Raw genomic sequence first — 27262 nt, forward strand, 5'->3', positions numbered from 1 at the left:
TCTTGTGACTGACCAGAGTCCCAACACAGCTGGACCTGTGACTGGTCATCAAGTAGAAACAACTCACATGGACCAATCAAAGATGCACTTGTTGCATTCCACAGCAGCACATAATTGTTGTTTTTCTTTTCCCCTGAGGCTTCTCAGCTTCTGAGGAGAAAAAATCCTGTCAAAAAGGATTTTTCATAAAATATGTCTGTGACACCTGTGCCTCTTTCCAAGCCGGGAGCTTCCCACACCCAGGGATGGAGCAGAGTGTCCTGTTTGAGACACACTTTGCTGGCCTCTGATTCTTCCAGAGAGCCCCTGGTCCCATGACTCACTGGAAAGGGGATGGGGACACAACAGGAACAGAGGAATTGGGTCAGCTCTGCTCTAAGCTGCATTTTCCTTCTCTTGGCACAGTGGCAGCTCATCCCCTGCCCAGGCAGGATCACCAAGGTAGGACTGGGAGCACTGGGAATGACCAGGCTGAGGAAGGGCTGGCAGGGAGATGTCCTCTGAGGGAGGAACATGGCAGTCACTGATCTGGAAGTTACATTTAAGAGCTTATCAGAGCTCTTTCTCTCGAGCCCATTGTGCTGCTTTTCCTGCTCTGCTCCCCCAAGGATTTATTGCTGATCCCCAAGTGCAGGTAAAGCAATGCATTGGAAATGAACACACCCACACATACACAAAGGCATGGCCAGAATTCAGGGGAAAAAAAGAAAAAAAGACACAGAAAACCCAGGAAAGAGGGACATGAGAACCTAAGTGTGGATGGAAAACTTGCTTCTGAGCTAGGCCTCAACACAGCTTTGGAGGTTCCTTTTTGGTGAAACTGGGTAGAAGCAAGAAAACCACAAGTGGCTGTGACAGAAATACTGACAAGATGTATAAATATATCTATAAATATAAACATATCTCTATAGATATAAATATATAAGTATAAAATATAAATATTTATATTATATAAATGAAAATAATTTCTACTCATTATTATAAAATTAAATTAATATATAATAATTATATATAGTTATAATATAGCTATATGTGTAGGTATAAATTTTTATATAATATGTAATATAGAAATATAAATATTATATGAAAATATAAATATTGATATAGATATAAATGCCAGGAGAGAAGCTGGGTGAGAACTGAGCAAAGGCTGGGTTTGAAGGCTCTGTTTCCCAAGCCCTGCTGGATTTCCTGTAACTGCTGCACCCAGAGCCCTCAGCCAGCTGTAGGAGCTGTCACCTCTTTGGATCCTAAATCCAACAGGGATGGCAGAGCAGAGTCCCTCATTCAGCAAGTTAATGAATCAGTGGGAGCATCTTTGCTGAGCATTTTTCAGTGTCAGAAGCTGCTTGTTTTATCTCAGCACTGCCAGAACAGACTTCTCAACCCAGGTCCTGTGCAAAGCTTCACTTGCTCAACCTCCCATCTTAAACATCTCACATGATCCAAGGAATCCCCTAAAAAACTGCATCAGCCGCTGCTGTTTCCCTTAAACCACAGGAGCACTTCTGTCCTGTCCCTGTTCCCCAAGGGAACCTGCAAGAACCACAGAGAGGGACTTGTTACAACAAGGGACAAGTTTTACGATGATATTTTCTGGAAAATCATCTTTGCCCAGGATTTCTTCTCTTGGGAAGCTGAGAAGCCTCAGAGAGGAATGAAAGCAGTAATTATCTGATTGCTGCTCCTGTGTTTGCTGCTTTGGAATGTGGCTTGGACATTGTTTACCAACAGGTGAATGTTTGATTGGTTCCATGTGAATTGTTATTAATTAATGACCAATCCCAGCCAGCTGTGTCAGACTCTGAGGAGTCAGTCCCCAGTTTTTATTATTCATTCTTGTTAAGCCTTCTGTGTGTATCCTTTCTCTTTCTTTAGTAGAGTTTTAGTATAGCATCATATCATATCATATCATATCATATCATAATAAATCAGCCTTCTGAGAACATGGAGTCAGATTCTCATCTCTCACCTCCTCCTGGGGACCTCACAAACACCACAGACGAGGAGGAGTGGCTTCCAACTGAGAGTGCCTTTAGATGGGATATTGGGAAGGAATTTCTCCCTGTGAGTGGCACTGGCACGTGGTGCCCAGAGCAGCTGTGGCTGCCCCTGGATCCCTGGCAGTGCCCAAGGCCAGGCTGGACAGGGCTTGGAGCACCCTGGGATGGTGGAATGTGTCTCTGCCATGGCAAGGGTGGCACTGGGTGATTTTCCAAACCAGCCATGCCATGATTCCTGTGGTGGCCAGGACTGTGAGATCACAGCCAAAGGGTGCCACACATCCTCCAGTTTCAACCATTCCCCTCAGGGACACCTCTGGACAGCCTCTCCCTCCTGCTGCCATCCCAGCAGCAGCCAGGGCTCTGGAATTGGCTCTGAAATCAGGTTCTTGCCTGCTCCAACCTCTGAGCTGCCCAAAACGTTTTGCTGGGTGGGAGAAGCCACCCCCAGAGCACAGGACAGAGCCCAGTGTCCCTCCCAGCTGCCACCTGGTGCAGCTCACTCTGTGGGGTCAGCAAAGCAGGAAATCACCCAGTCAGGGCATGGCTGCACAGGAGCTCAGCTGGCACTTCAGGCAGAGCAGCCAGGAGATTTCCATTCTAAATGAGCAGCGTGTTCACATCCATTAAACATTATCATTTCCTAAATAAAAGCAGTTCCCAGTAAGACATTTTGGAGACAAGCCATTGTCTACAATTCATATTTGCCCTTATCACATCTCAGCCTGTGCCAAATTCCCCACAAGTGCTGTTGTTAATTAGGAAAACACATTTTTCCTCCACACAGTTCATTTTTGTTTTGCTCTGGAGTTACTTTATTGGTGAAGCTGCCTTGAGGACAATACCAGTTGGCCAATAAATTCAACATATGCTTTGTGTCTTTACATAGGTTGAAACGAGCTTTTCTTCCCAGTCAGACACAAATATACGTAATTTCTGGCTTGTTGGAAGAGAAGTTAAAAAGACAAAACAGGAGGAACAGCAAAAATAAACCAGTGACAGCCTCAATATTTCCACAGTTGTTAAAACAGCATGGCATGTGCTTTCTTCTTCCCAGTCCTTTTCTTCAAAACAAAATCCCCCTGGCACATTTGGATCAATATTTGCTGCCAAACTTATTTATGTAAAGAAACCCAAGGTTTAGTTCTCCAAATACAGAGTTGTTTGCTTTATCCTAACCCAAACCATCTCCTTGTCTCAGTAGCTGATCCATGTAATGCTGGGCTTAGGCTGCATTTTCATCTGCATTATCTTTGTGGCATCACAAACAGAACAGGTGATAGAACCACAGGTTCCTCACATTGTGTCTATCCCTGAAAAACCTGAAATTGATGTATTCCTGAAGGCTGCTGATCTATTCTGTGAAAAAGCCCAGCATTTTCCAGATAATTGGATAGGATTTTTTTTAAACTCAACAACACAGCTGCCAGAGCTCTGCAGAAGTATTCACTCTTATAAAAAAAAGCAAAGTAAATGACTGTATTCCCAGGAAAGTGAACATAAACTTTTGGAAAGAATAAACTGTCTTGTTCAACTAAGCATTTAAGCACGTGCTTAAATTTAAGCTGTTGGAGAAATCCCCTGGTGCACCAAGGTTTCTGTGTAAACAGCTCCACTGGAGCAATGCTGAGGTGGTTTAAGGAGCTCAGACACCAGTGGTGGGCACTAACATGGATTAATGATGCCCTCTCCACACTACTAATTATCCCTAACCATATTTATGGCTCCTGAGCTGTAATTAATGGAGGGGCTTGACAAGCCTGAGTCACATCTTCCTTATTTATGTTTGCCAGGAGTTTCTTTTTGTAAGATGGAAAGAAATGAGGGAGACGAGTCAAAATCTTTCTGTGGTGAAATTGTGGTGAAAAGATGAAAAGAGCAGGTTGTGTTTTCTGACCTCTTCCAGCTTCTTCCCTGAGGCATTAGGGAGGAGAAGGATGTCCAGTGGTTAGGAGGGTAGCCAGAGTCTCAGGAGCTTTTCCCCTCAGGGAAGCTGCTTAGATATTTTACTTAATATATATCTATTTTTTAAAAAGGCATAAACAGTCTCTGGAGCAGCTACTTAGACCCCACACCCTTTTCCTTCCTGCTTCCTTCTTGAGCAAGGGCCATGTCTCCCCTCACCCACAGAAGTGGGTTCCAGAAAAATCATGGAATAAGAATCACACAACTAGAAAAGGTCTCTGAGAAATCATCGAGTCCAGCCCTTAACCTGCCCTGCCAAGGCCACCACAAATGATGTCCCCAAGTGCCACATCCACACAGCTTTTAAAGCCCTTTAGGGCTGGGGATTCCACCTCTGTCCTGGACAGCTGTGCCAATAAAAAAAAAAGTTTAATATCCAAGCAAAAGGAAGGAGAGAAGCTTCTTCCCTTGGAGCAAAATGACCCTGGGATGCTTTGCTATGTAGCACTGCTGGTTAAGGATTTGGTTTTTCTCTTTGGGCTACACTCAAACACTGAAACATTGGCTGTTCTGGCCCTCACTTTGCTTCAGTACATCCAAAAATATTTATCTGTTCCAAAGTCACTGACTCCTGCTTGCTTGTGTGGTCCTCAGGCAAGCAAGACACCTGCGAAGAAAAAGATATCTGAGCTGGAGAAAGATCTGACTCCTGGCAGGTGAGGAGAACCTTTCTGCATTACATCTCCAATATCAGCCTTGGTTTTCCTCACCTTCACCACCAAACACAAATTCGAGTCCCCACTGTGCTGCCACACAGCAGCAGGAGCAGTCCCTCCCCTGCAGGCAGGTGAACTGCAGTGGGCAGAGCTCAGCACATGCAGCATTTCAGCAGGAGATGGGCCCTGGGTGCCTCTTCCCCCTCTCTGCAGGTGCAGAAACACCTGGCTGGTTTGTTGGCTCTCAGATTTTCCATCCCAGTAAGGGAGGCTGCAGACACTCCCCAAATCCCCCTCATGGCTGAGCTGTGGTGTACATGCCATAAATCAGTCTCATGGATCAATCAGAGTCCTGGCAGACCTGGCCTCCTCTTGTGGACCCTTGCTCTTTGAATCACTCTTATTTTATTTGGAGCATCTGAGAGGATTTTTCCTTCTGCCCTGCCATTTTCAATGAGAGTGATGTGTTCCCTGAAAACCCAGCCATTTTTCACACTACACAGAGGCATCACCACAGGGAGCAGCTGATCCAGGAGCAGGGCTGGAGAACAGCACAGTGCCAAACACAGTCAGTGAAATTCACCCCCCAAACCCATTGGTGCAAGAACAGCCAGACCTGGACTCCATCATTTGGGTGCTGGCACCACACAATCAGCCAATGAGCTCTTTACCTGCTTTAAAATATATTTTAAAAAATTAAAAAACACCTCCAAGCAAATATTTAAAATCCATGTCTCATGGATTCTAACAGAGCAGGATCTCTCCTACAGAACAGGGCCAAAATCTGATATATTCCCTGCTTTTAAAACTGCTCTTGCACATATCTGCTTCTTTAGATATAAACTTACCATGCAGCCAGCTGAAAACATGAGCTTTTTAGTAGCTGGCTTTTTATCTGGAATTTTGGCTCCCTGCTTTGCTCTTCCCTGCTGAGCATTTCAGAAATAACCCAGAGAGGAGCTGAATAACTGAGATTAAAATCTCCCTTTTGGCCCAGTGAAGGGGGCACAGGGGGTTCTAGTCAGCACAGACTGGTCACATCCCCCTCCCTTGCAGGGGACATGCATCATTTAACTGGCACAGTAAAAATAATAAACGAGGAAAAGTAGAAGTCCTGCTCCCACCAGAGCTGCCAGGTTAGTCCCATTCCAACTTCTGCCTGGTTTATGATGCATTCCCAACATAAAACCACTGAGGATGAAAGCAAGAGTCAGAGCAGCAAAATCAACCTTGTTGAAGGTGCATTAAATTTTGGATTTGCTTATTGCTGCTCCTACATTAATTGTGCCACTAAGACTGCATAAACATAAAACTTCTCAGCTGAAATGGAAAAAAGGGCTGCAGACCTCAAATTATACCTGGAGGTTTATTAGCCAGCTGAGAGGCACTATTAAATATATTTATTGTAGCCAGACCAGGACATCCCAATTAAGATAGGTGAGAAAGACAGAATAATTGAGGGGAAAGAATGTGAAAATTGTGGAAAAACACTGAGAGATCTAAAAAGACTGAAGTCAATATTGTTTATGCTGTCAATACACTGAGAATTTCCGACAGGTTTATTCAGTTTTCATCATCCTGGAAGCAGTATTACTCTATAAAACCAAGTGCCAGAAATGTCCTTGAAATTAATACCTAGAATTCCAAAAGAAAGCATAGAGAGGATCCACATCACTAGAAAACCACACACAAATTTAAGTGTTTTAACTCCTTCATTATTGGAATCTACTTCCAGACACTAATGGAGATAGGGAGAAACTTCCCCTGGGGAACTTTTGCCCATTTGATGGAATCCCAAACTGGTTTGGGTTGGAGGAGACCCCAAAGCCCATCCAGTGCCACCCCTGCCATGGGCAGGGACACCTCCCACTGTCCCAGGCTGCTCCAAGCCCTGTCCAGCCTGGCCTTGGACACTGCCAGGGATGGGGCAACACTTCCAAATTGGATATTTTTGCCCCAATCCCCCTGTGACCACAACCCTGCAGGTGGTGGATCTGAGTGAGGCATTCCCAGTGTGTTCCCAGAGAGATGAGGCTGTCTGTTGCCAACACAATGAATTCCAAGAAGAATTAATGAATTAGTACTAATTGGAGAGCTGGGTGAACAGGTATAGTAGTGTTAGGATTGCCATTATTGTGTAATTTAAAAATAATTTCCCAGTAATTGATATTAATGAATGAGTCCATTACACAAGTCATAACTGATCTGGCATCACCTGAAATGGGTAAATGGAGTCAGCAGGAGAGGGGGACCCAGCCTGTGAGGGAGGGAAAGTCATTGCTCAGCACAAGACAGAAACTGTGCTTATTGATTTCACACTGATGGCACTAATCATGCACCTCTGAGCCACAGAGGGCATTTATAAAGCTGGGCAAACAAATAACTCCCAGGCTGGCTCAGTTCTGAGAGCACTGAGCTTTTCCTGACCATTTCTGACTGATGTCTCTTGCCTGCAGGACCATTGATTCCCTGTACCAGCAACTTGCAGAAGAAAGATTGCTCATCCAAGTCAAGAATGTGAATCTCTCTGACTACATGGGTAAAGTACCCCTTTTGGAGCAAACATGGTGTTTGACCAAACCTCCAGCCATTCCACCTTCACTGACCCCTATTTCAGTCAAGACTGAATTCAGGTCACTGCACTTTGAATATCTAAGGCCAGGTATGCAAATCAAGGCTGCTCAGGAGCTTTCACTTCTGCTACAGAAGGCAGGACCTGTTTGCAGAGCTGGTGTTTGACTCCAGGCAGCAACAGCCTGGAATGGTTGTGGATGTCACAGCCACTCTGAGCTGGAGCCACAACACCCTTCAAGGAGCCCTTGCCAGGCAGTGCCAAGACAGTGCCAGTCTAACAGAGCTGGGGTCATAATCCATAATGCAGAATATTTCCCAGAGAGCAGCAAAAATTGTACCTCCAGCTTTTGTTGTCTTTTGTAAAGACTCAGCCCCTTCCCTGCACCTCCCTGACTGCCCATGAACTTTGAGCAGTGCTTTGAGGCATATCTGGCCCTTCATGTGAGTAAGATGTGTCTCTGCCTAGTTCTGCATTTCACACTCCTCTTGTCTGGTTTCTGTTAGCTGCAACTGCAGCCAGACCTGCTTATCTATGCTCTACAGAGAAAAAAAAGGGGTAAAAAACCCCCAAACCCCACATTTGCAGACTTTAGAGGTGTCTAACACCATGCCCACAAACATTTTGTGACACACAGGGAAATCACAGCATCTTAACAGCAAAAAAAACCCCAAGATTCAGGTATGTCAATGGCCATGGTTTGAATTTGCAGCCATCCAGAAGCAGAAGTGCTATAGGCTGATAGTACAAGGCCAAGGCAGAAAAGACAAATTCAATATCACCCCCAAATGCCATGTTTATATAAACTCTTAAAAGCACCAGTTCAGCCTGCAGAGCCTCTGCCCACCCCTCTGAAGAGCTGTTCATTCTCTCAATTAAGTGTCCTATCCATTTCATGCTCATTAAAGACCACCGAGTAAAGGAAGATTTCCATTCTTTCTTTGTTCTCCCAACCTATCAAGGTCACTTTTGTCCAACAAACATTCCCCCATCACAAATGCTTTTAAAACAGCACATCTCCAACCATTTTTTGAAATCCAGAAAAACTCTTTTGAAGGTTCCAAGGACACAGTCAAAGCCTGCAGAGAAAGAAGCCTTCATCTGCTCAGCCTTCCATGGCTGGAGCCTAAGGAAGGTCACTTCCAGTTCCTGGGGAAAGGACAAAGAGTGGAACTGTGCTACACAGCCAGTAAAGGCACTGAAATGTCCCCCCTCTATGACAAACTGACATCACTGAACTAATTTTCTTGGTGACCTTATCTAAATTAGTCAGAGAATATCCACTGTGATTTATGTGCAGTTGCAATTAAACCCTTTGATGCCTTCTAATTAAATCTGTGAAGATTAATTCCTATCCCGTTCTTTTGATTTCTCCTTAAATAAAAGATAAAACCTGAAATTAATTTTATTCTTCAGAGGGGAGGGGGCAGTTGCACCAGGCCTTGTCTGCCTTTTTGCCCCCAAATTATACCTCCACTTTTGCTCTTAACCACTGCTAATTTGCCTCTGCTCCAGAGGCCTCTTGCCCTCTGCCTTCTTATCTCCAGTAAAACATAATATATTATTATTTTTCAATAATAATCACCATAATCACATGTAATTTATGCTAAAAATAATCACTGACTGCATCACAACTGCTTTTCCTGCTTGTGGCCCATCCTCCTATATCTTTGTTCTCCAGCACTGCTTGGATATGGGCTTTGACAGGGCAAGCAATGTGATTATAGCTCTGCAACCAGAGCCAAGGCAAGATTAAATCCTTCCAGCTCATGTCAGGGATTTTTAGTTTCCTTGGGTTGTTTTGTGGAGGTTTTTTTGAATAAAAGGGGGGGAAAAAAAGAAGAGGTGAACTGCAAAGCAGAGGGCCCCACCAAATGAGGTGACACAGCGAGGAGCTGAGATGGGACCCAGCCAGGGAAAAGCTTGTTAAAATAGCTTTTCCCCCTTTTTGAAATCCTTCTGAGAGCTCATGGTTCACTGGGATTCTAGCCCTGCAAAATCCCAAATCCAGGAATGCTTTGCCAGCAGCGTGATTTATGGCGCTGCTAATGATTCTTCTCCACAAAGTTCCTTTCAAGGGTTACTGGAAACCGTCTGCTCTCTGCTGAACAACTTCCACAGCCTGCTCAGCTCCAGTTTCCCTCTGCACTTCACCTTTCTCAGGGCCACATTCCACCAGAAGATTGCCCAGCTCGAGTCCCTGAGCCTGGCTCTGCTGAGCGTGTGCTCCAGCCCCCGTGCTGGGGCAGCTCCTCATTCCCTGAGTGATGCTTTCTGCAACAACTCTGGCACGTCTGCTGAGCTCCTGCTTCCTCCTCACAGGCTACTACGACTGTCTGGGGAGCCTCCTTCGTGAGACAGGGGCCCAGCCCATGCCCTCCATCCCAGAAGTCAGGCAGCTCGTGGCACTCTATGGAATATTGCCCTTGGGTAAGAGCACACCAGAGGGCAGAGCACTCTGAGGCTTTGCTTCCTGCCAGAAAGTGCATCTTACTGGCTTTGACAGGGTTGATTAGTGGCAATCTGAAGCATTTTGCAGTCTAATTGTTTTTCAATGAAGCCTTCAGAGTGAGGGCTGTGCACTTGAACAGTGCAGAGGGGCAGGCATCCCCTCCCCAGCCCATCTCTGCTTGCATGGCAACAGTTTGTGAATGGCAGCACATCAAGGGAAACCACTTGGGAAAGATAATAGCTAAAACAAGCTCCAGTGATCAAAATTAATCAAGTTAAGGGAAGGGCTAAGGTTGAAATTTACCTTTTACAAGCTGGCTAATGTTACTGGTGCTGCACGGTGCAATCGTTGGAGGAATTAGTCTGGATACATTTTGTACATCACAGAAAACACTTGTAAATGCCCTTGCAGTTTTAATGCCAGGCTTAGCCAATACCTAGCAAGGCTTTGCTGGGTCAGGTTGTTTGCTTTTAATGGAAAATCTATCCCATTTTTCACTTGGGAATGGCATTGTGCCAAACTCCAGTGATTGCAAGAAGTGCCTGTCTCGGGGGCCTTTATCAAAACCTCGTTTGTGCCCCTTTCCACTCCTGATTGGATTTTCCAGCCTCAGTACTTCACTTGCCTCCTTTTCCATTCCTGAATGGAATCTCAGTGGATCTCAGGGAGATTTTAACTCCTCCAGGATGTGTCAGTGTCTGCTCATCCCCCTTAGAGGGCAAAATCACCAACATCTGCCTGCCTCCCGCCCTGGAACACAGAGCAAACACAGAATTTCTGTTTTCCCCTCCTTCCAAAGTGCTCAGGTTATTCTCTCCTCAGCTTGGATGGGGCTCTTCCCACCTGGAGCAACACCCTCAGCTGGTTTGGGGAAGGCTGAAGGTCTGACTGCAGTCAGCTGAGAGAGCTCAGCAGTTATCCCTGTCTGCACAATGTGTTTCACATATCCCCAGACTCCTCCAAAGCTGTGTTTTGACACCATCTGATCTAGGGAAATCAAGCCCTGAGACACCCCCTTAATCAAGAGAACCCATAAGTTTTCTGCCATTCATACAATTGGCAAAAATTCTAGGGAGAGGAGACCCTGGACTAGTTAAACAAACAAAAGGTACTTGCAAGAGCAGTTTGAAAAATGCCTTGGAGTAACAAAAGCTATTACATGAACCAAAAAAAAAAAAGGTTCAGGAATGGTTTCACCTATGGGGTGATCTGTTACAGATGACATTTCACTTAATTGGTCTCCAAACTTGTTCATCATAAGATAATTGTGTATCACAGAAGTGAAAGTTTTTCTCAAAATAGCCACCTGATGGCAAGGAAAGCCCCAGCTTAAATGGCATTAAGAAAATTACAAGCAGCTGAAAGGAGAAAGAATATTAGAAGCTATACTTCATTTTTAACACAGAGGAGTCTGCTGCTCCCCTCCTAATAAATCTTTGTGCAATAGTAATGGATTGCTGTGGAATGACCAAATATTAATAAAGCCTGGGTGGTTGACAACTTCCTACACCCTGCACCGTGCTGGAATAATGGCATTTGTCTCTGTGCTCAGTTCCCTGCCATTTATTTGGGATGTTAAACCATTAGGACATAGATAACCACCCTGATTGGATTTGTTTTAAATAGCAGCCATCCCCATTAAGCCAGAGGGCTTCTCCAGGCTGAGGCAAAGGCTCCCTCTGCAGCCCATCAGTTTTGGGGCCAGTTTCACTCCCACAATCTGATGGACACCAGGCTGAGAGAGCTCCAGATGCAGTGGGTGCTCCCAGAGATTTTCAAACACATTTAAACAGCACCACTGTTGACACAGCACATCTTTAGGCATCGAGGCAAAGTGGGCATGGACAAAACATTTGACATTTCCTGCCACTTCCACCTCTGGAGGTTCCCCTGTCCCCAGTTCATGTGCTGGCAGCTGCAGGGAAGACAAGTTCCATCCCCATCAACCACCTAAATCTGTCTGTGCTTGTGTTTTGCCAAGGTGAGGCTTTCCCAGGTGATGGATCATATTTGTCACAGCCAGGATGGATTTACCTGGAGCAGCCATGGAGACAGAGTGGGAATGCTGAGCAGGCACAGCAGCCCTGGCACTCACATTTCCTCTGCTCTCAAAATCATTCTTTTAGCTCACAGGGGTTTAAAAGTGAAGTTTTCCCATCAGGAGGTACAAAGAAGGGTGGGTGAGTCCTGTTCCAAAGAGAGATGTTAAATCTGCTGGGCTCTCAGCTCTGGTTATACAGAATTGAACTCAAGAGCACTCATGGCATAGGAAGGAAACAATTAATTCATGTTATCAATTATTTATGGGGAATAAAAAAGGAGGAATCATTCCATTACCTTTATGGCAGATTTAAATGAAAGCAATAATAGTGCCTTATGACTTTTTACAGGTTCCCAAACTGTCCATGAGAATGCTCCTCTGGTGAAATCCCTGTTGCTGGCAGGACCTGCTGGTGTTGGAAAGAAAATGTTGGTCCATGCCATCTGCACAGAAACAGGAGCCAACCTCTTCAGCCTCACTCCTTCCAGCACTGGGAAGTATCCAGGCAGGGAAGGCCTCATCATGATGCTTCACATGATTCTCAAGGTGGGCAATTCTCCACAAAGGTGGCCCAGTTCTTTTGTGGGACAAACAGGGGATTGTTGTTCCTCCCTAACAAGGAGCATACACAGCTTGGGCAAAGCTGCTCAACCCAATCTGGAGTTCCTTCCCTGCCTTCAAGTGTTCAAAACATCAGGAGGAATTTCTGGAATTTGTGGAAAGGGCTGCCCAGGGATTGGTGGATCCCCATCCCTGTGGATGTCCAAGGAACAACTGGACATGGCACTCAGTGCTCTGGACTAATTGAAAGGTGGTGATAAGTCAAAGGTTGGACTTGATTTTAGAGGTCTTTTCCAACCAAAATGGCTCTGTGATTCTGTGAAACCACTTGTTGACAGCCAGTGTGTGCAGCTCTGCAGAGGATTTCATTCCCCAGGAGAAATCACTGGGAGCAGCCATATTTTTCACATTAAGATTTATGGGAGCTTTGTGTTACCTTGAATATGAAAAGCAGCACAGATAAAGCAAATTCTGTTCTCTGTTTATGTGCACATCAGCCAGGAATGCTTGCCATGCAGTATTTAATCAAATGCTAGGCTGGGGGTGGTCAGAAATTTCCTCTCTGGGGCTGTTGCTGGACAAGAGCTCTCTCCCCTATATTGCTCTCTGTTTACCTATCAGCAAGTTCTTCAAAAGAAGGAATCCTGGTTCAGGATTACAGGAACAGAAATGTATGAGAAGTCTGGAAATGAAAGCAGGCATATGAACTGTGAAAAACACAGCCCAAACCCTCCTCCTAAAAAAAAAAAAAAAAAAAATTAAAAAATACACTATCCTGGCAAGATTTCTTCCAGATTCTAAATCCTCAGCATTTCTGCTCCAGAAATGGGAGCTGGTAGACATTTCCAGACAAATAAAAAAAAAATAAGGAAAAAGCCAAAGGGAATATTTTTCCAGTGCCAGAGGTCTACTAAAATTGGCCTTGCTGGGGATTTATCAGCTGTATTTTATGGAATCCAGCACTGGAGCAGGTTTTGTGACAGCTGAGCAAAGCCACCCTCGAGGAGGTGGTGCTGAGGGAGGGGTGGCAGTGCTGTGATCACACACCTGTGATGCTGTGGCACTGGCACTGGGCCTGGCACTCCCTGACACAATTCAGAGCCATTCTCCTGAGCTAGCAGGATAATGTCCCTCTTCTCTGCACATTTCACCTTTCTGCTCTCCATTTCTCTGCCCTCATCCATGGCAGAGCTCAGCTCTGGCTGCAGGCCAGGCCCTGCCAGAGCACAAGGGCTTGGAGCACAGGAGAAAATGAGGGAAGCCTTTGTACTCCTGGACAAGGTTCCAGCTGAAGATAGCAAGGGGAATATAGCAATTTTGGTATACTTGCATATAAATAATATGAACAATAAGAGGAGTATGCATAAAATGTGTATTTATACACATTAATAAGAATACACACACACATCATGTATGTGTGTGCCTACATTCAAACCCCTACATTTTTCCACATTAATTAAAAATAGCTGGAAATACTTCTCCAACTCCTTCCTCAAAACCATGGGGAGCAGTCCAAGCTTATTTCTCTCCTGCAAAGGACAGTGACACTTCAGTGAGCCCCTGTGAGTTCCTGGGATGGAGTTGCTCACAATCTCATGGAATCAGGGCTCTCCAGGGCTGTTGTGTTTCCCCAGTTTGAGGCTTTCCCAGGTGATGGATCATATTTGGCACAGCCCAGGATGAATTTACCTGGAGCAGCCATGGAGACAGAGTGGGAATGTGTTGTTGGTTGGGGGTTATGTCCAAATCACAAACAGGATGGGATTGCTAGGAACGTATCTTGAGTTGTTTTGGTTTTTAGCATCAGTTTTATTACATGGTTATGACAATGGGAAGATGCCAGCAGCTTACATTTTAGGCAGCAGACTAAGAACTTAATGTTACAACTTATTTTAAAAGTTTTTTGACTAATCACATAAAGTAAAAGCATATTGACAGTAGTTTTATCCAATCACTATAAGCACACCTTTTACAGCTTTCCCAAAACACTCTTAATTTTTTAAATTCTCACAGGAGTGCTGAGCAGTCACTGCTGCAGGCACAGCAAAGGAGGCACAGCATCCCTGGCACCTTTGTTTACCAAAAGGTGACTTGTTCCATCTGCAGCACTGCTGCAAACCCTGCTGCTTCAACAGCACAGCCAATGGCACAGCACAGGGTTTCTCTTTCCTGGATGTTCAGTCCATCCCTGGCAGGGTGGGCAGGCCCTGGCACAGGGTGCCCAGAGCAGCTGGGGCTGCCCCTGGATCCTGGCAGTGCCCAAGGCCAGGTTGGACAGGGCTTGGAGCAGCCTGGGACAGTGGGAGGTGTCCCTGCCCATGGCAGGGTGGCACTGGATGGGATTTAAGGTCCCTTCCAACCCAAACCAGTCTGTGACCCTGTGACCTCACACTGGCCTGTACTAGCAGCATCCAAATCCACTGTGTTCCATTTGCATTCCCAGTTCCTGTGGTGGTCTCAGCTCTCCCATCACCTTCTGTCCCCATGGCTGAGCATTTCAGCTCAGAGCCTATAGGTTCTCAGAGCCAGGCTGGAAACAATCCTGCCCTCACACAACTTCCACCTCTTTATTTCTGACAATGCCAAATGTGCCTCATTCCCCCCTCTCTCTGCTCCAGTCCAGCAGCACTAACTCAGCCAAATACCTGCCTGTACCAGCAGGAATATAGCAAACACCTTAAAATAATCAATTGTTGCCTCTTATTGGGCATTTATGAGACCACAACTGGACATTGTGTGCAGTATTGGGCTGCCCTGTTTAAACAGGCAGCTCCAGAGGAGAGCTGTGGAGATAAGGGGCAGGAGTGTGAGACACATCTGGACAAATCCAGCTATTTGGGGCTAAAATAAAGCTGGAGGGAGAGGGAGTTTAGCTGCTGTTTTCAGGGTTTTCAGGGGATAACACAGAGAACAGAGTCAGACTTTGCCCAGAGGTACACAGAGATGGGACAAGAAGAAATGGGCACAAGCAGCAACAAGGAAATTTGTTTGTGTATTAAGGAGAAAGTTTTATGAGGAACCAGAGGACAAGAAATCTCCTATATCCTGCAGGAATTTACTGCTACCCAAGCTGAAGAAAACAACACACATTCAAAACAAATTCCTTGACAAGAGAAAGCTGAGCACTGGTACCTGCCCTCCCCAAAAACTTCATTTTTCACCACAGTACAAAACTCTGGTTATTTGGATTAATGTAAGACTACACTGGACAGTGGCACATGTGGCAGACAAACCATGGAAGTCGTTGATAGCTTGCAGCTGATATTTTATATTTAATATTCCCAGCTCTGAGTCTTACCTGAGCCAGCACAGTACCCCCCATCTGAGGGCCCTGTGTGCAGAGATCACTGAAAATGCCCCAGATCTCCATAATCAGACACTTCTGGGCAGCTTTTTTTGGAAACAGCAACTTTTGTTAAGGCAGCTTTGTACTCCACCTTCCCAGAAGTGCCTTTATGGAGAGTTAGTCAAGCAAAATACAGACCTGGCACTGCAAGTTGTGAGTGAAGGACAGGAAACATGACAGCTCTTTGCCTCTTAAATTCTGATCCACACAACCAGGATTTAGTAAATAAGGATTTATGGTGCTCTGTGAGAAAGGTGAAGTCACCTCACACTTTTGATTACCTGTCCTATGTGCAAACAAAAGAGTTTCTGTAATGAAAGGAAACTCTGCAGAGCATAAAATGACCATGAGGAAACTTTCCTTCCATGACTGAAGTGTTGGCTGCTGGCACTTGTTTGGTGGAAGACGCCCTAAACAAGTGAATAGGATTGGGGAAAAAATGAAACTTTAATTTGTTTCAGATGCAAAAGCCAAATTCTTTCCCCCCCGCCCCTTTCTCAGGGAGGGGACTCACAGGAGACACAGCAGCCCTGATCCAAGAGAGCTTGTGTGTGACTCCAGGCAGGCATTTTAATGTCATCCAGAGGAAATGACTTCTCATACCAGAGCAGAAACACCAACATTTCAATCTGCCTGTTCAGAGATGGGAGGGAGATTGATATTGAATAGGGAAACTATTGAAAGAGGCTGCAAACACCAAGCTTGAGCAAATCCTGCCAGGTCAGCTCTGCCTCACAGCCAAAAGGGGAGGATCTGTGTCCAGCAGAGAAGCACTTCCCAGAAATCCTCCCCCCAAAACAAAACTCACTCTGGAAGCGTGAAGCAGAATATTCCACATTGAAATCTTATTTATTTCAATAAAATATATTGATAAATTTTATTATAAAATAAATATTGAAATATTATTTCTAAAATAATATTGAAATATGATTTATTTCAATGTAATATCATGTAATGATTTCAATGTAATGAAATATTATTTATTTAATATTTCAATATGAAATATTCTTTATTTCTAATGTGTAATATTGTAATATAATAAGATGTATAATATTATATATGTTATATAATATTATCTATTATAATAATTATATATTATACATTATAATAAAATACAAGAATAATGTAATATTACATAACAATTTAATGAAATAATATTTATTTAATATTTCAATATTAAATCTTATTTATTTCTAATGTGTAATATGATAATTATATTATATTATATTATATTATATTATATTATATTATATTATATTATATTATTATCATATTATCATATTATATTATAATATAATATCATATTATATAGCATAATATAATATTATATTATCATATTTATCATTATAATTTAATATATCATTATATTATAATATATTATAATATCATTATATTATAATATATCATTAAATTATATTATTATATATAATGTAATATTATATATATCATGTAATATTAGCTATTATAGTAATTATATATTATACATTATAATATAATACAATAATAATGTAATACAATGTAACAATTTAATGAACTATTACTAATTTAATATTCCAATATTAAATCTTATTTATTTCTATGTCATATTACATAACAATTTAATGAACTATTATTTATTTAATATTTCAATATTAACTGAAATATTCCACACTGGAATATTCCAATTAAGCCCCATTTCCCAGCCTGAGCTGCCAGCTTGTGCCAATTGCCTCTCCTATGTCCGCATAAAATCCAGGAAAGATGCAAGGAAGGGCAGGGAAGGAGGCATGGAAGCAAAATCAGATCCAGAAAGGAGCAAGGGCAGAGGGGAGAATGCCCACCTCAGTGACACAAAAGCCCAGGTAGTTCAGAGGTTTAGCTTTGGGCAATAAAAATGCCAAGCAGGGGGTTAATCCCGAGCAGAGGATTAACCCCGACCCAGCCCCTCCCAGGGTCCATCCCCTCTCAGGGCACAGAGCACACACAGAGCTCATTGTGCCCCAAGGCACACCTGGGGAAAGCTCCTCAGAGCAGCTCTGGCCAGGCTGCAAGGTTGGGGAGAGGTGACCAGGAGGAAATGCCAGCAGGGGAGCTCTGTGTGTGTGTGACAGCAGCTCGGTGTGAGCTGTGCAGGGCCACAGAAATTAAATATTGTCCAGAAATATTTCAGCACCATCAGTGCTGGAGGACTCTTATCAGCCTCTTTGGGTCTGCTCTTCAGCAGCTCAGAGGTGACTGTACAAGTGTTACACCCAAAAAAGGGATATGATGCAGTTTATTTAGATTAAATTATACAACCCCAGCATTTAGAAGCAACAGAATTTTCAAGGCTGCCATTAATTTAATTTTTTTCCCACTGATTTGTGTTCATTTGTTCATAAACACTGCTGTATTGTCAGCCAGACCATTGTTCTGGCAGGTTCAGGAGCTTGTCCTGGTACACTGACAGAATTCTGTGTGTGTTTAGCATTTCCATGCCACAAGACTCTCCCACCACAGCTAAAATTTGACAACAGTACAATGAGTCTTTCTTCCAGCATCCAGAACAATTCTGCTCTTGGTGCAGCTCAGCCTGCTGGAGTTCTGAGATCCTTGAAGTGTTAAGTATCATACAGTGCTCAAATATGCAATTATTTCTGTGAGAAAGCAGCTTGAACTTGTGTTACCCTAAGGTTAAAAATTAAATTTATCCTGTTGCAAGTCATTTTCTGCCTCACAAAACAGAATACAGTGGCCTCATCACTAGCACAGGAATATTTACCTGGTGATGCTCCCACTGATCAGGTCTAATCACAGGTTTCAGTGCAGCATTTCTGGGGGTATAAAACTACAGAGCACTAAGTTTTTTAGCAATAACTTGAACTTCTAAAATATCTTGGGCCTTTAAAAAAAATAATTCCATCAAATCCTTCAAGTTTGGAGGAGCCTTGTGCAACATGTGCTGGGCAAGAATCAAATTCCTGCATTTTCAAGTGTAACAATTTAACTGTTAAACTCAGGCTCCCAGGTTTGAAAAGCTGAACCCCAGGCTTTCAAAAGTGCTGTTTGATCTTTGGTGACTCTTGACAGCAGGATGAGAGGGATTTTTATTTTTTTTTTTTCCATAATGATTTTCCCGAAAAGCAAATCTCACTCAGTGTGGTATTAGAAGGGTTAAGGGGCCATCTGCTGGCAGCTCCAACACATTGTGGAATTGCAGCGAAGCTAATAAAATTTCAATTACAAATTAATTATGTACAGTGCATTTAATTATCCATGGATTCAAACTGTCCATGGATAATTCAAATGGAGCGTTTAACATGGGGATATACAGGCAGCTACAGATCTGCCAACAATTGAAATTAGATGCCAGTGTATTCTGGGGATCTCATCTGGATTTCCAAGAAGAAACAGCCAGGCTCAAATACAGTGTGTTGAATTGGGTTATATGAATGTCTATTAACACCTGAAAAATCATGGAATGGTTTGGGTTGGAAGGGATTTAAAGCTCATCCAATGCCACCCTGCCATGGCAGGGACACCTCCCACTCTCCCAGGGTGCTCCAAACCCCAGTGTCCAGCCTGGCCTTGGACACTTCCAGGGATGGAACATCCACAGCTTTTCTGGGCAGCAAACACATGCAGGTCATTTTCTACATTTAGCTCTTTGCCTCAAAACAGAAAACACAGGGAATTCTCTCTTTAGGGGCCAAAACTGAGGTTATTAATTGTATTTCCACTTAGTGGGGAAACAAAGGGGGCAAAGAAGATGAAAGGTGTGACCACAGTGAGTGTTCTCCTGTGAAAATGAAGGTATAATCTGGTTTCAGACCTAGGCTGCATTTCAGGGGGGCTGCTCAGCACAGAAACCATCTCCAAGCCAAACAAGGAATACCTGCACCTCCCAGCCTGTGGAGACCCCACCAGAAGGACAAAGAGAGACAGCAGCAGTATCCAACCTTTGCCAACAGCTTTTGTAGCCTCTGTAACCTTTCCCCACCCTTATTTCCCACTGCAGCAGCAGGCACTGAACAGGCTCCCCATGGATGTGATATCTTTTCTAATAAGTTGGTTTTGTTTTTTTCCATCTTCACTATTAACATTAAATATTTGAGTTCCTGCCGTCCACCAAAGGAAAAAGCTCAGGAAGGACATGGACCTGTTGGAGTGAGCCCAGAGGAGGCCACCAATCTGATCAGAGGGATGCAGCACCTCTCCTCCAAGGAAAGGCTGAGACAATTGGGATTGTCAAGCCTAGAAAAGAGAAGGCTTGGGGGTCACCTTAGAGCCCCTCCTGATGTTCTGTGCAGGCTGCCCTAGAACAGAGGCCAGACAGAGCTAAAGAATAAAGCAGGGATTTATTAAAAGGATCTCCTCAATGGATCCACCTTGGGCAGCACAAGAGCCCAGCCAGGGCTGCACCCAAGATGGACCCAAAATGGTCATGAGGTCACGGTTCTGCATCAGTTCTGCTCCATTTGCATATTGGGGTTAATTGTCCAATTCCAGGTTTAGCTTATGGATCCCACCCTGCTTGTTTTTCTCTTTTCAGCCCATGTTGTTTGTGCTCTTGGGCTGAGATTTGGATCATTTGTCCTTGGTCCCCAGCTAGAGCAGGAATTGTTTTGTCTCCCTGCTCTGTGCACAGAGCTCACATGCCCTCATATGAAGCTCAGAACTGCACACTAAAGCAGCACAGAACCTGAAAATATAAAAGCTCAAACCTGAGGCATCACTTCCAGTGCCTGAAAGGGCTACAAGAAAAAGGGAGAGAGGCTATTTACACGGGCCTGCAGGAACAGGACAAGGGGGAATGGGTTTAAACTGACAGAGAATGGGTTTAGATGGGATGTTAGGAAGGAATTGTTCCCTGTGAGGGTGGGCAGGCCCTGGCCCAGGGTGCCCAGAGCAGCTGTGGCTGCCCCTGGATCCCTGGAAGTGTCCAAGGCTGGGCTGGTTGGGGCTTGGAGCAGCCTGGGACAGTGCCACAGGGGTGGAACTGGATGAGCTTTAAGGTCCTTCCAGCCCCAGCCATTCCAGGGTTGTACAATCCAACTGGACTTGGAGCTATCACCTGACATATTCTAGGACTGACCAGCTGCCACCCACCAAAGTGTCACATGCTGAAGGTGGCATTGCTTCCACTTGACCCCATCAGCAGCACAGCAAACAAAGTGACCAGCCCTTGTTCCCTGTGCTCTCCCCCATCCCCAGCCCACCCCTCTTGCACACCCACACTCACTCTTTGAAACACAGCCACAAAAATCAGCTGCAGGGCTGCTCACAACTTAATTCCTCCTGCCTGGCTGCCAATCAGCCAGCAGCCTGTGATGTACACAGCCCCTGGGTTTTGTCAGCTGCCTTCCTGGAAGCAGCAGCTTCAACTAGGGGGAATTAAAGGAAAAAAATAAAAAAAGAAATAGGCAGGATAGAAAGAAGCTGTGCCTGTCTCTCTCTCTCTCTCTCTCTCTCTCGTTACCACTGGCTCCTCGAGCCGTCACTTTTTGTTGCTGAGCAAACTCTGAGAGCCACTGGAAAGTGATTAAAATTTGGCAGCAGAGTGTCTAAACCTCTGGAATGGCTCAACCTCTGGCGTTTCTATAGCAATGGGGAAGAGTGCAGGATGTGGAAAAAGCCTGTAGCATTGCTGCCATCCTGCTGTGAACCAGGGGTATCGTGCCTCCCACTTTGGAGCAGGAAAAACCAGTTTTGGGCAATGCCCCACCTTCAAATTTAATTCTTGGGCTCACTGCAAATTAAATGTTTCAACCAGAAAATTGACAAACTGTTTTGCTTAATGAAGAGTGCCCTCCCTCTCATGCACCAGCCATGCCCTGCCTGTGTCCCCATCCAGAAAAGCAGGGTGGGGTCCCAGCCTCAGCCTAAAGCTGCCCTGGGACTATGATTTTCCACTGAACACCAAATCCAGGCTTCATTTTGCAGGAACACAACTGAATTCATGCTGAGAAGTTAAAGATAAGCATAGTAGACAAAATGATCCAGTCTGGGGTGGGCTCTTAATGCTCCATTCCTAACTAGAAAGAGTTGGATTTGCCAAGCACTGCTATCCATGATTGCTCAACATTCCCAGGGATAAAAAATAAGCCAGGCTAATTGAGCTGCTGAAATCTGGATACAAAAGCCCAGTGAAGGCTCCCAGGTGTGAAATTGCAGCTGTGTTAATCAACTCTTTGCCTTTTCTCCCCCATTTTCTCCTAGGTGGGCAAGGAATTGCAGCCTTCAGTGGTGTGGATTGGAGACACTGAGAGAATATATTCCAAAGGGGCATCGAAGGGAGAAGATGAGGTGAATTCTTCTTTATTTCAGTGCAGATCATTTCTCCTGTTGCACTACAGCCCACACAAAGCACATACCACTATGACCAGACCTGCCAAAGCTTGCTTGATAATAGCTTGTCTCACTAACTTTTTTTTTTTTTTTTTAGCTTTTCAGAGAGTCTTGTGACTTCCTAAGAGCCCCCAAGAGGTCACATTTCTCTCTTCCACCTATCCTTGCTTTATTTAAAAATAGTCCAGTCACTGCTCATCAGTGCACTGGAAAGTAAAAGGGAAAAATGGAGAATTTCAAAATATGAGGCAAGAAGCTAAAAGTTGAGATGAACCTAAATTGTTCAGCTCTACTAATTTGAGAAATTGGATAGAGCCAAAGTGAACAATAAAGTAACAAGGATAGATTTCCACTGCAAAAACAATGAGCCTGTGTTAAATAGTTACAATTACAGATTATTTTCTTTGGGCTCCCAGGAGTCCTAATGCCATTGCTTCCATTCCTTCCTCTCCCGTGGGGCTTCCACATTGGAAAGAAAATTAAAATTCTGCCCCATATTCACAGCAACAACACCACCCCAGTTCCTGCTGCCTGCAGAATATTTTGTTTTAGAGCTTTATATGGAAAATTAAACCTTTTTATCTTAGAGTGTCTGTGGGGTGGTCACAAGAATGTATTTTGGAAAGGCAGCACAAGGCAACCCAGCCTTGGCTGGGGCTGTTCCTTCTGCCAGGGCTGGGTGAGATGATGGGGGTGCACTGATCCTTGGAGGTGATGCGTCAGGTTTAGCTTTGGTATTTTTCAGATTCTGTGCTGCTTTAGTGTGTGGGTCTGGGCTTCATATTATGGGATGCTGAGCTCTCTTCACAGAGCAGGGAGACAAAACAATTCCTGCTCCAGCTGGGCACCAAGGACAAATGATCCAAATCTCAGCCCAAGAGCACAAACAACGTGGGCTGGAGAGAGAAAAAGAAGCAGGGTGGGACTGCAGGGGCTAAAGCTGGAATTGGACAATTAACTCAAATATGCAAATGGAGCAGAACTTACAAAAGTGACAGACCCTGTGACCAGTTGTCCATTTTGTGACCATTTTGGATCATATTGGGTGCAGCCCTGGCTGGGCTCTTGTGCTGCCCAAGGTGGATCCATGGAGGAGATCCTTTTAATAAATCCCTGCTTTATTCTTTAACTCTTGTTCTAGGTCAGCCTCTCAAGGCATCAGAGGGACCCTTAGTGGTCCCCACAGTGGGAGGGAACCTTTCTCTTGGGCTCAAACCCTGACAGAGAATGCAGATGGGGACTAAAATAAGGATTAGGGGCCCAAAATGGCCTGGATTACTCATGATCCTTGCTTGCTTTGCCATCTGTGTGGAAAATTTTCTTGTCCTGCCCACTTCAGAGTCCAGGGTATCCCCTCTGGCCCTTGTACCCATCCCAAGACCTTCCCTTGATGGGAGCCTGTTGGCTCCAGGCTTGGAATCCCACACATCCCAAACTGTTCACAGCACACCCAACACTTAGAGGAGAGAGCATGAGCCTGGAACGACAGGCAGAGGTCCCTTGGGAGTGGTGGAATTTTGAAGAATTGTTTGGGTTGAAAGGAGCCTTAAAGCTCATCTGGTTCCACCTCCTGCAAGGCAGGGACATCTTCCACTAGACCAGGCCCATCCTAAAAGATGAGCCAAGCTCAGCCTTCAGAAGCCAAAGCAAGAATCAGTTACTGTGCTCATCCCAGGGTGACAGAAATGCATAGCATGACCATGAGAAGAAAAGGAATGATCCACCAGATGTATTGTGTTAAGACAAGCTTATTTAGGAAAAAAAAAAAAAGTGCTACTCTACCCCAAAACTTGTGGGAAAGCTTATTGATGAACAGTAATGACACCGCAACAATCTGGTTAGGCTTCTGCAGCCAATATTCACTTGAACATTATCAAATATAAATAATATTTATATTGTATATGAAAGGCTCTCCAATAAAAGGTTCTGCTCAATACTTATCTGTTCTGTAAGTAGCAGTTAAAAATGTGTTACAAAGTCAAGCAGTAAATTATTGCAAAGAAATGAACCCTGAGCTCCCAGAACCTTTGTTCTCAGAGCCTCAGCAAAGTTAGAAAGCACAGCAAAAAATAGGGAGTGTATTTTTCACACTTAGAAGTCAGAAAATCGTAACTTCCAAGAGCTGGGAGGATTCCAAACCAGGTTACAATTTTCTGCCTGTTGAGGTTCATCAGGTGTGCAGGTCCCTGCAATATTTCTCCTTGAGCTGGAAATAAGGATTTCCTTCTTTAAATTAATTGTTTCCTGCCTGCCTTTGAATAACCAGACCATAAATCCAGTAGTGAAAGGCACTGGCACAAACCCACAAAAACACAAGCAGAAATCAAGTGTTTACCTGAATTTGAGGAAGCAGAATCTTCCTACTTTGTGTTAATATCTCACCAGCTCACGCCAAATACAACCAGAGCACTGAAAAACCCCCAAAATCCTGTTGCAGGCAGCAGGTCCAGCTCCAGCTCATTAACTCTGAGCTGTCAGCATCCTTAACAACTCTTTCCTTCTCCTGTTTCCACGTGATGCAGGTGAACTTCAAGCGCCTGGCCAGGCTCCTGCCCCAATTCCTGAGGGCTCTGAAACCCAAGGACAGGGTTCTGCTGGTGGGCACCTCCAGGAGACCCTTTGATGCCAATGTGGGACCTTTCTGCAAAGTCTACCAGAAAATCATTCTCATCCCAAAGCCTGACTACCTGACAAGATTTGGCAAGTATTTCACTCATCCTCAGGGTTAATGCCACTGCTTCAAATTCCTGCTTGTTGCCTGGTCATCCTCAGAACTGCCCTTCAGCTCAAGTCATGCCCATGGTGTGTCTCAAGTCCTGGAAATGTAGGTTAAATCAATACAGGCTACTCCAAAGGCCAAATAATAAAAATGGAAGCTGGGAGAAGAGTTTAAAATACTCTTCACCACCAATTCACATTTTTCCATGAGTTCAGTGTGCACCAAGCTGAGCTGGTTCCCCCCCACCCCCCCACCCCCCCCCCCCCCATTTCAGCACACATTTTGTGGTTTAATTCTTAATTTTTTTTTTAACACATTGCTTCTGAATTTCTGGTTCCAGTTTGCAGTTCCGAATTTCCAGTCTCCATACTCCAAATAACACAACTTCTCAGCCTCTCCAAAACCAAACCATGTCAGGAGGACTAAATTTTCTGTCTCACAAATTTCACTTTTTGTGCTTACAGATCACGAGAGAAATTGTACAGGCATCCATGATTTTGCATGTCTGGTCTATCAAATGTTTACAGTGACAGACAGGCCCTCCCAAATTCTGACAAAATCATTGAATATTCCATGTACTGAGACTCAAAGCTTTCAAGAAAAACAGGGTTTTTTTAATAAAACAAAACTCCAATGTTTTGAGGTTTTTAAGCACCCTGAAATCTGCAATAAACAGCAATAAAAGAAAACCCATTTTGCTCAGGGACCTTGCCACACAGGCAGTCTCTGCTCTGTCCAGTGTCACCTTGTTACAAAACTCTGACAAACACCTTGTGCAGCCCAGTTTCATCCTGCATCCCTCCAGGGCAGCCCAGGTACCCAGGTGATGCACATCTGGGTGAGCCCAGGACAGAGTTTGGCTGCCTGGCACATTGCAAACCTCTCCCAGGTTCCATAATTTTCCTGCTGTGGATGGGAAATGGTCACCAAGCAAGGGAACAAGTGTTTCATGTTAGGTGACAGCTCTGAGGAATTGCTGAGAGATAAGGAGACACAAGAAAAGCCTAGAGAAAGGAGGTGACAGCAGCTGAATTTAGCTGTGCTCACTTCTGGGGGTTGAACTGCCACATTCTGGGACTCTCACCACTAACCTGGAGTCCAAAAAAATGACCAGCTCAAGGGGATTTCAACTGCACACTTCAGAATGCCCAAAAAAGTTAACTTGTGGCATTTTAAAGCAGAATAAATCTGTAGCTTTTTAATTCTTTGATGTTGCCCCATTTCAAACAGTGCCTGGCTTGTTCTTCAGCCCCAGCCTTCTCTGAAGTTCTATGGAAATAGGATCTTCAGCTCCCAATGCTGTCAGTTTTCAGTGCCTGACACCCCCTTTGAGAAGGAAAGAAACTTGTTTTGACAGAAAAATAATGACATAACAAATCCTTGTAACACACAGTGCACAGCTACCTGTGTGCTGCAGCCCCCCCTCTGGTTACAGAGCAGAGTATTCCAATCTGTGCTCAGTGGGAGCAGTAAATATACAATGGAAATCATTAAACTGGAAGATTCACAATCCCATACTGATTTCTTGCCATTAATCACCCAGCAAGACAGTGCCTTGTGTTACACACCTGCACCAGGAGCTGCAGCACACAATATCTGCCTGTGTGCATCAATTCCTCTTTTATGAATTAGTGATTCAGCCAATATTTATTGAGCACGAGCACGAGTCAAGTGGGAGACCACAAATTGCTGGAGTGAGAAATGCAGAGCAGAGCTGTCAATAGTTATGGGCTCCAGTCCAGGGAATTGATGTCCAGGGGAGAACAAGGCAGCTTTTCCAGCAGCACCAACCTCCACCCAACATCTTCATGCTACATCTGAGCATTCAGGCACAGCAGACTCAAAATGTCTCATTCAAGAAACTTTTTAACCTCTTATCCATAATCCTCCTAATCTTTTCCAAATATTTCTATGTAATGCTTTAAAGCAAAGCCTGAGGAGGCCACATCAAAGTTCCCCTAAATTTCTCTGAAATAGAGCTTTACTTAACATAAAACAAAGCAAAAAAATTGGTATTGTTCCTATTCTTTGGGAACAAAATCTCAGCCACTTCACAACCCCAAAGAAATCAATCAGGTCACAGAAGTTCACAGCTAAAAGTTACAATCAAGTTCACCTTTCAAGTAACCAGAAAACCCCAATCACAGAAAGTTTGCACCTTTAAACATGTGCCTGATAGCTGGAATCCTCTGGGACATGGAGCCCCTCAGCTCAGCAGGAATAAGCTGTGATGAGGGTCAGAGAAAGAAAAACAGGCTGGTGGTAAAGGTATTTAACACTGCACATCCATATGGGAGCACTGCACAGGTTCTGTGTGCACACACAAGTGGTTCTTCCCATTCTTACACACATACCCACCCCACTCTATGTGCCCTCAATGACTTGCTGAGAAGCACGGACTGGTGGCTAAAGATTATCAGTAAGGGTTTAAAAGCACAAATGTTGAAAATCTGAAGAGGAAAGAGAGCACACCAAAAAAAAATTTTGAATTTTAGCTTTCCTGATCGATAGTCCTTATTTTCATGTTCCAGTATCAAAATAAATAATAATAAAATATTATTATACTTGAGCTGGAAATAAGGATTTCTTCTGGAAATAAGGATTTCCTCTTTAAATTAATTGTTTCCTGCCTGCCTTTGAA

The 27262-nt window shown here is 44.2% G+C and overlaps 1 protein-coding gene across 2 annotated transcripts in view; it reads left to right on the forward strand.

Annotated features, from left to right (window-relative positions):
* Window positions 1–27262, forward strand: part of IQCA1 (IQ motif containing with AAA domain 1) — a 106810-nt gene that overhangs the window by 73857 nt on the left and 5691 nt on the right. For both annotated transcript variants that reach the window (XM_066553380.1, XM_066553381.1), the window contains exons 12-17: window positions 4563–4624; window positions 7081–7163; window positions 9519–9626; window positions 12039–12235; window positions 21774–21860; window positions 24425–24602. In XM_066553380.1, the coding sequence (XP_066409477.1) occupies window positions 4563–4624; window positions 7081–7163; window positions 9519–9626; window positions 12039–12235; window positions 21774–21860; window positions 24425–24602 (715 nt within the window). The remainder of the gene's footprint in view (window positions 1–4562; window positions 4625–7080; window positions 7164–9518; window positions 9627–12038; window positions 12236–21773; window positions 21861–24424; window positions 24603–27262) is intronic.

This window comes from Molothrus aeneus, chromosome 7, assembly GCF_037042795.1.
Source record: "Molothrus aeneus isolate 106 chromosome 7, BPBGC_Maene_1.0, whole genome shotgun sequence".
Lineage (NCBI taxonomy): Eukaryota > Metazoa > Chordata > Aves > Passeriformes > Icteridae > Molothrus > Molothrus aeneus.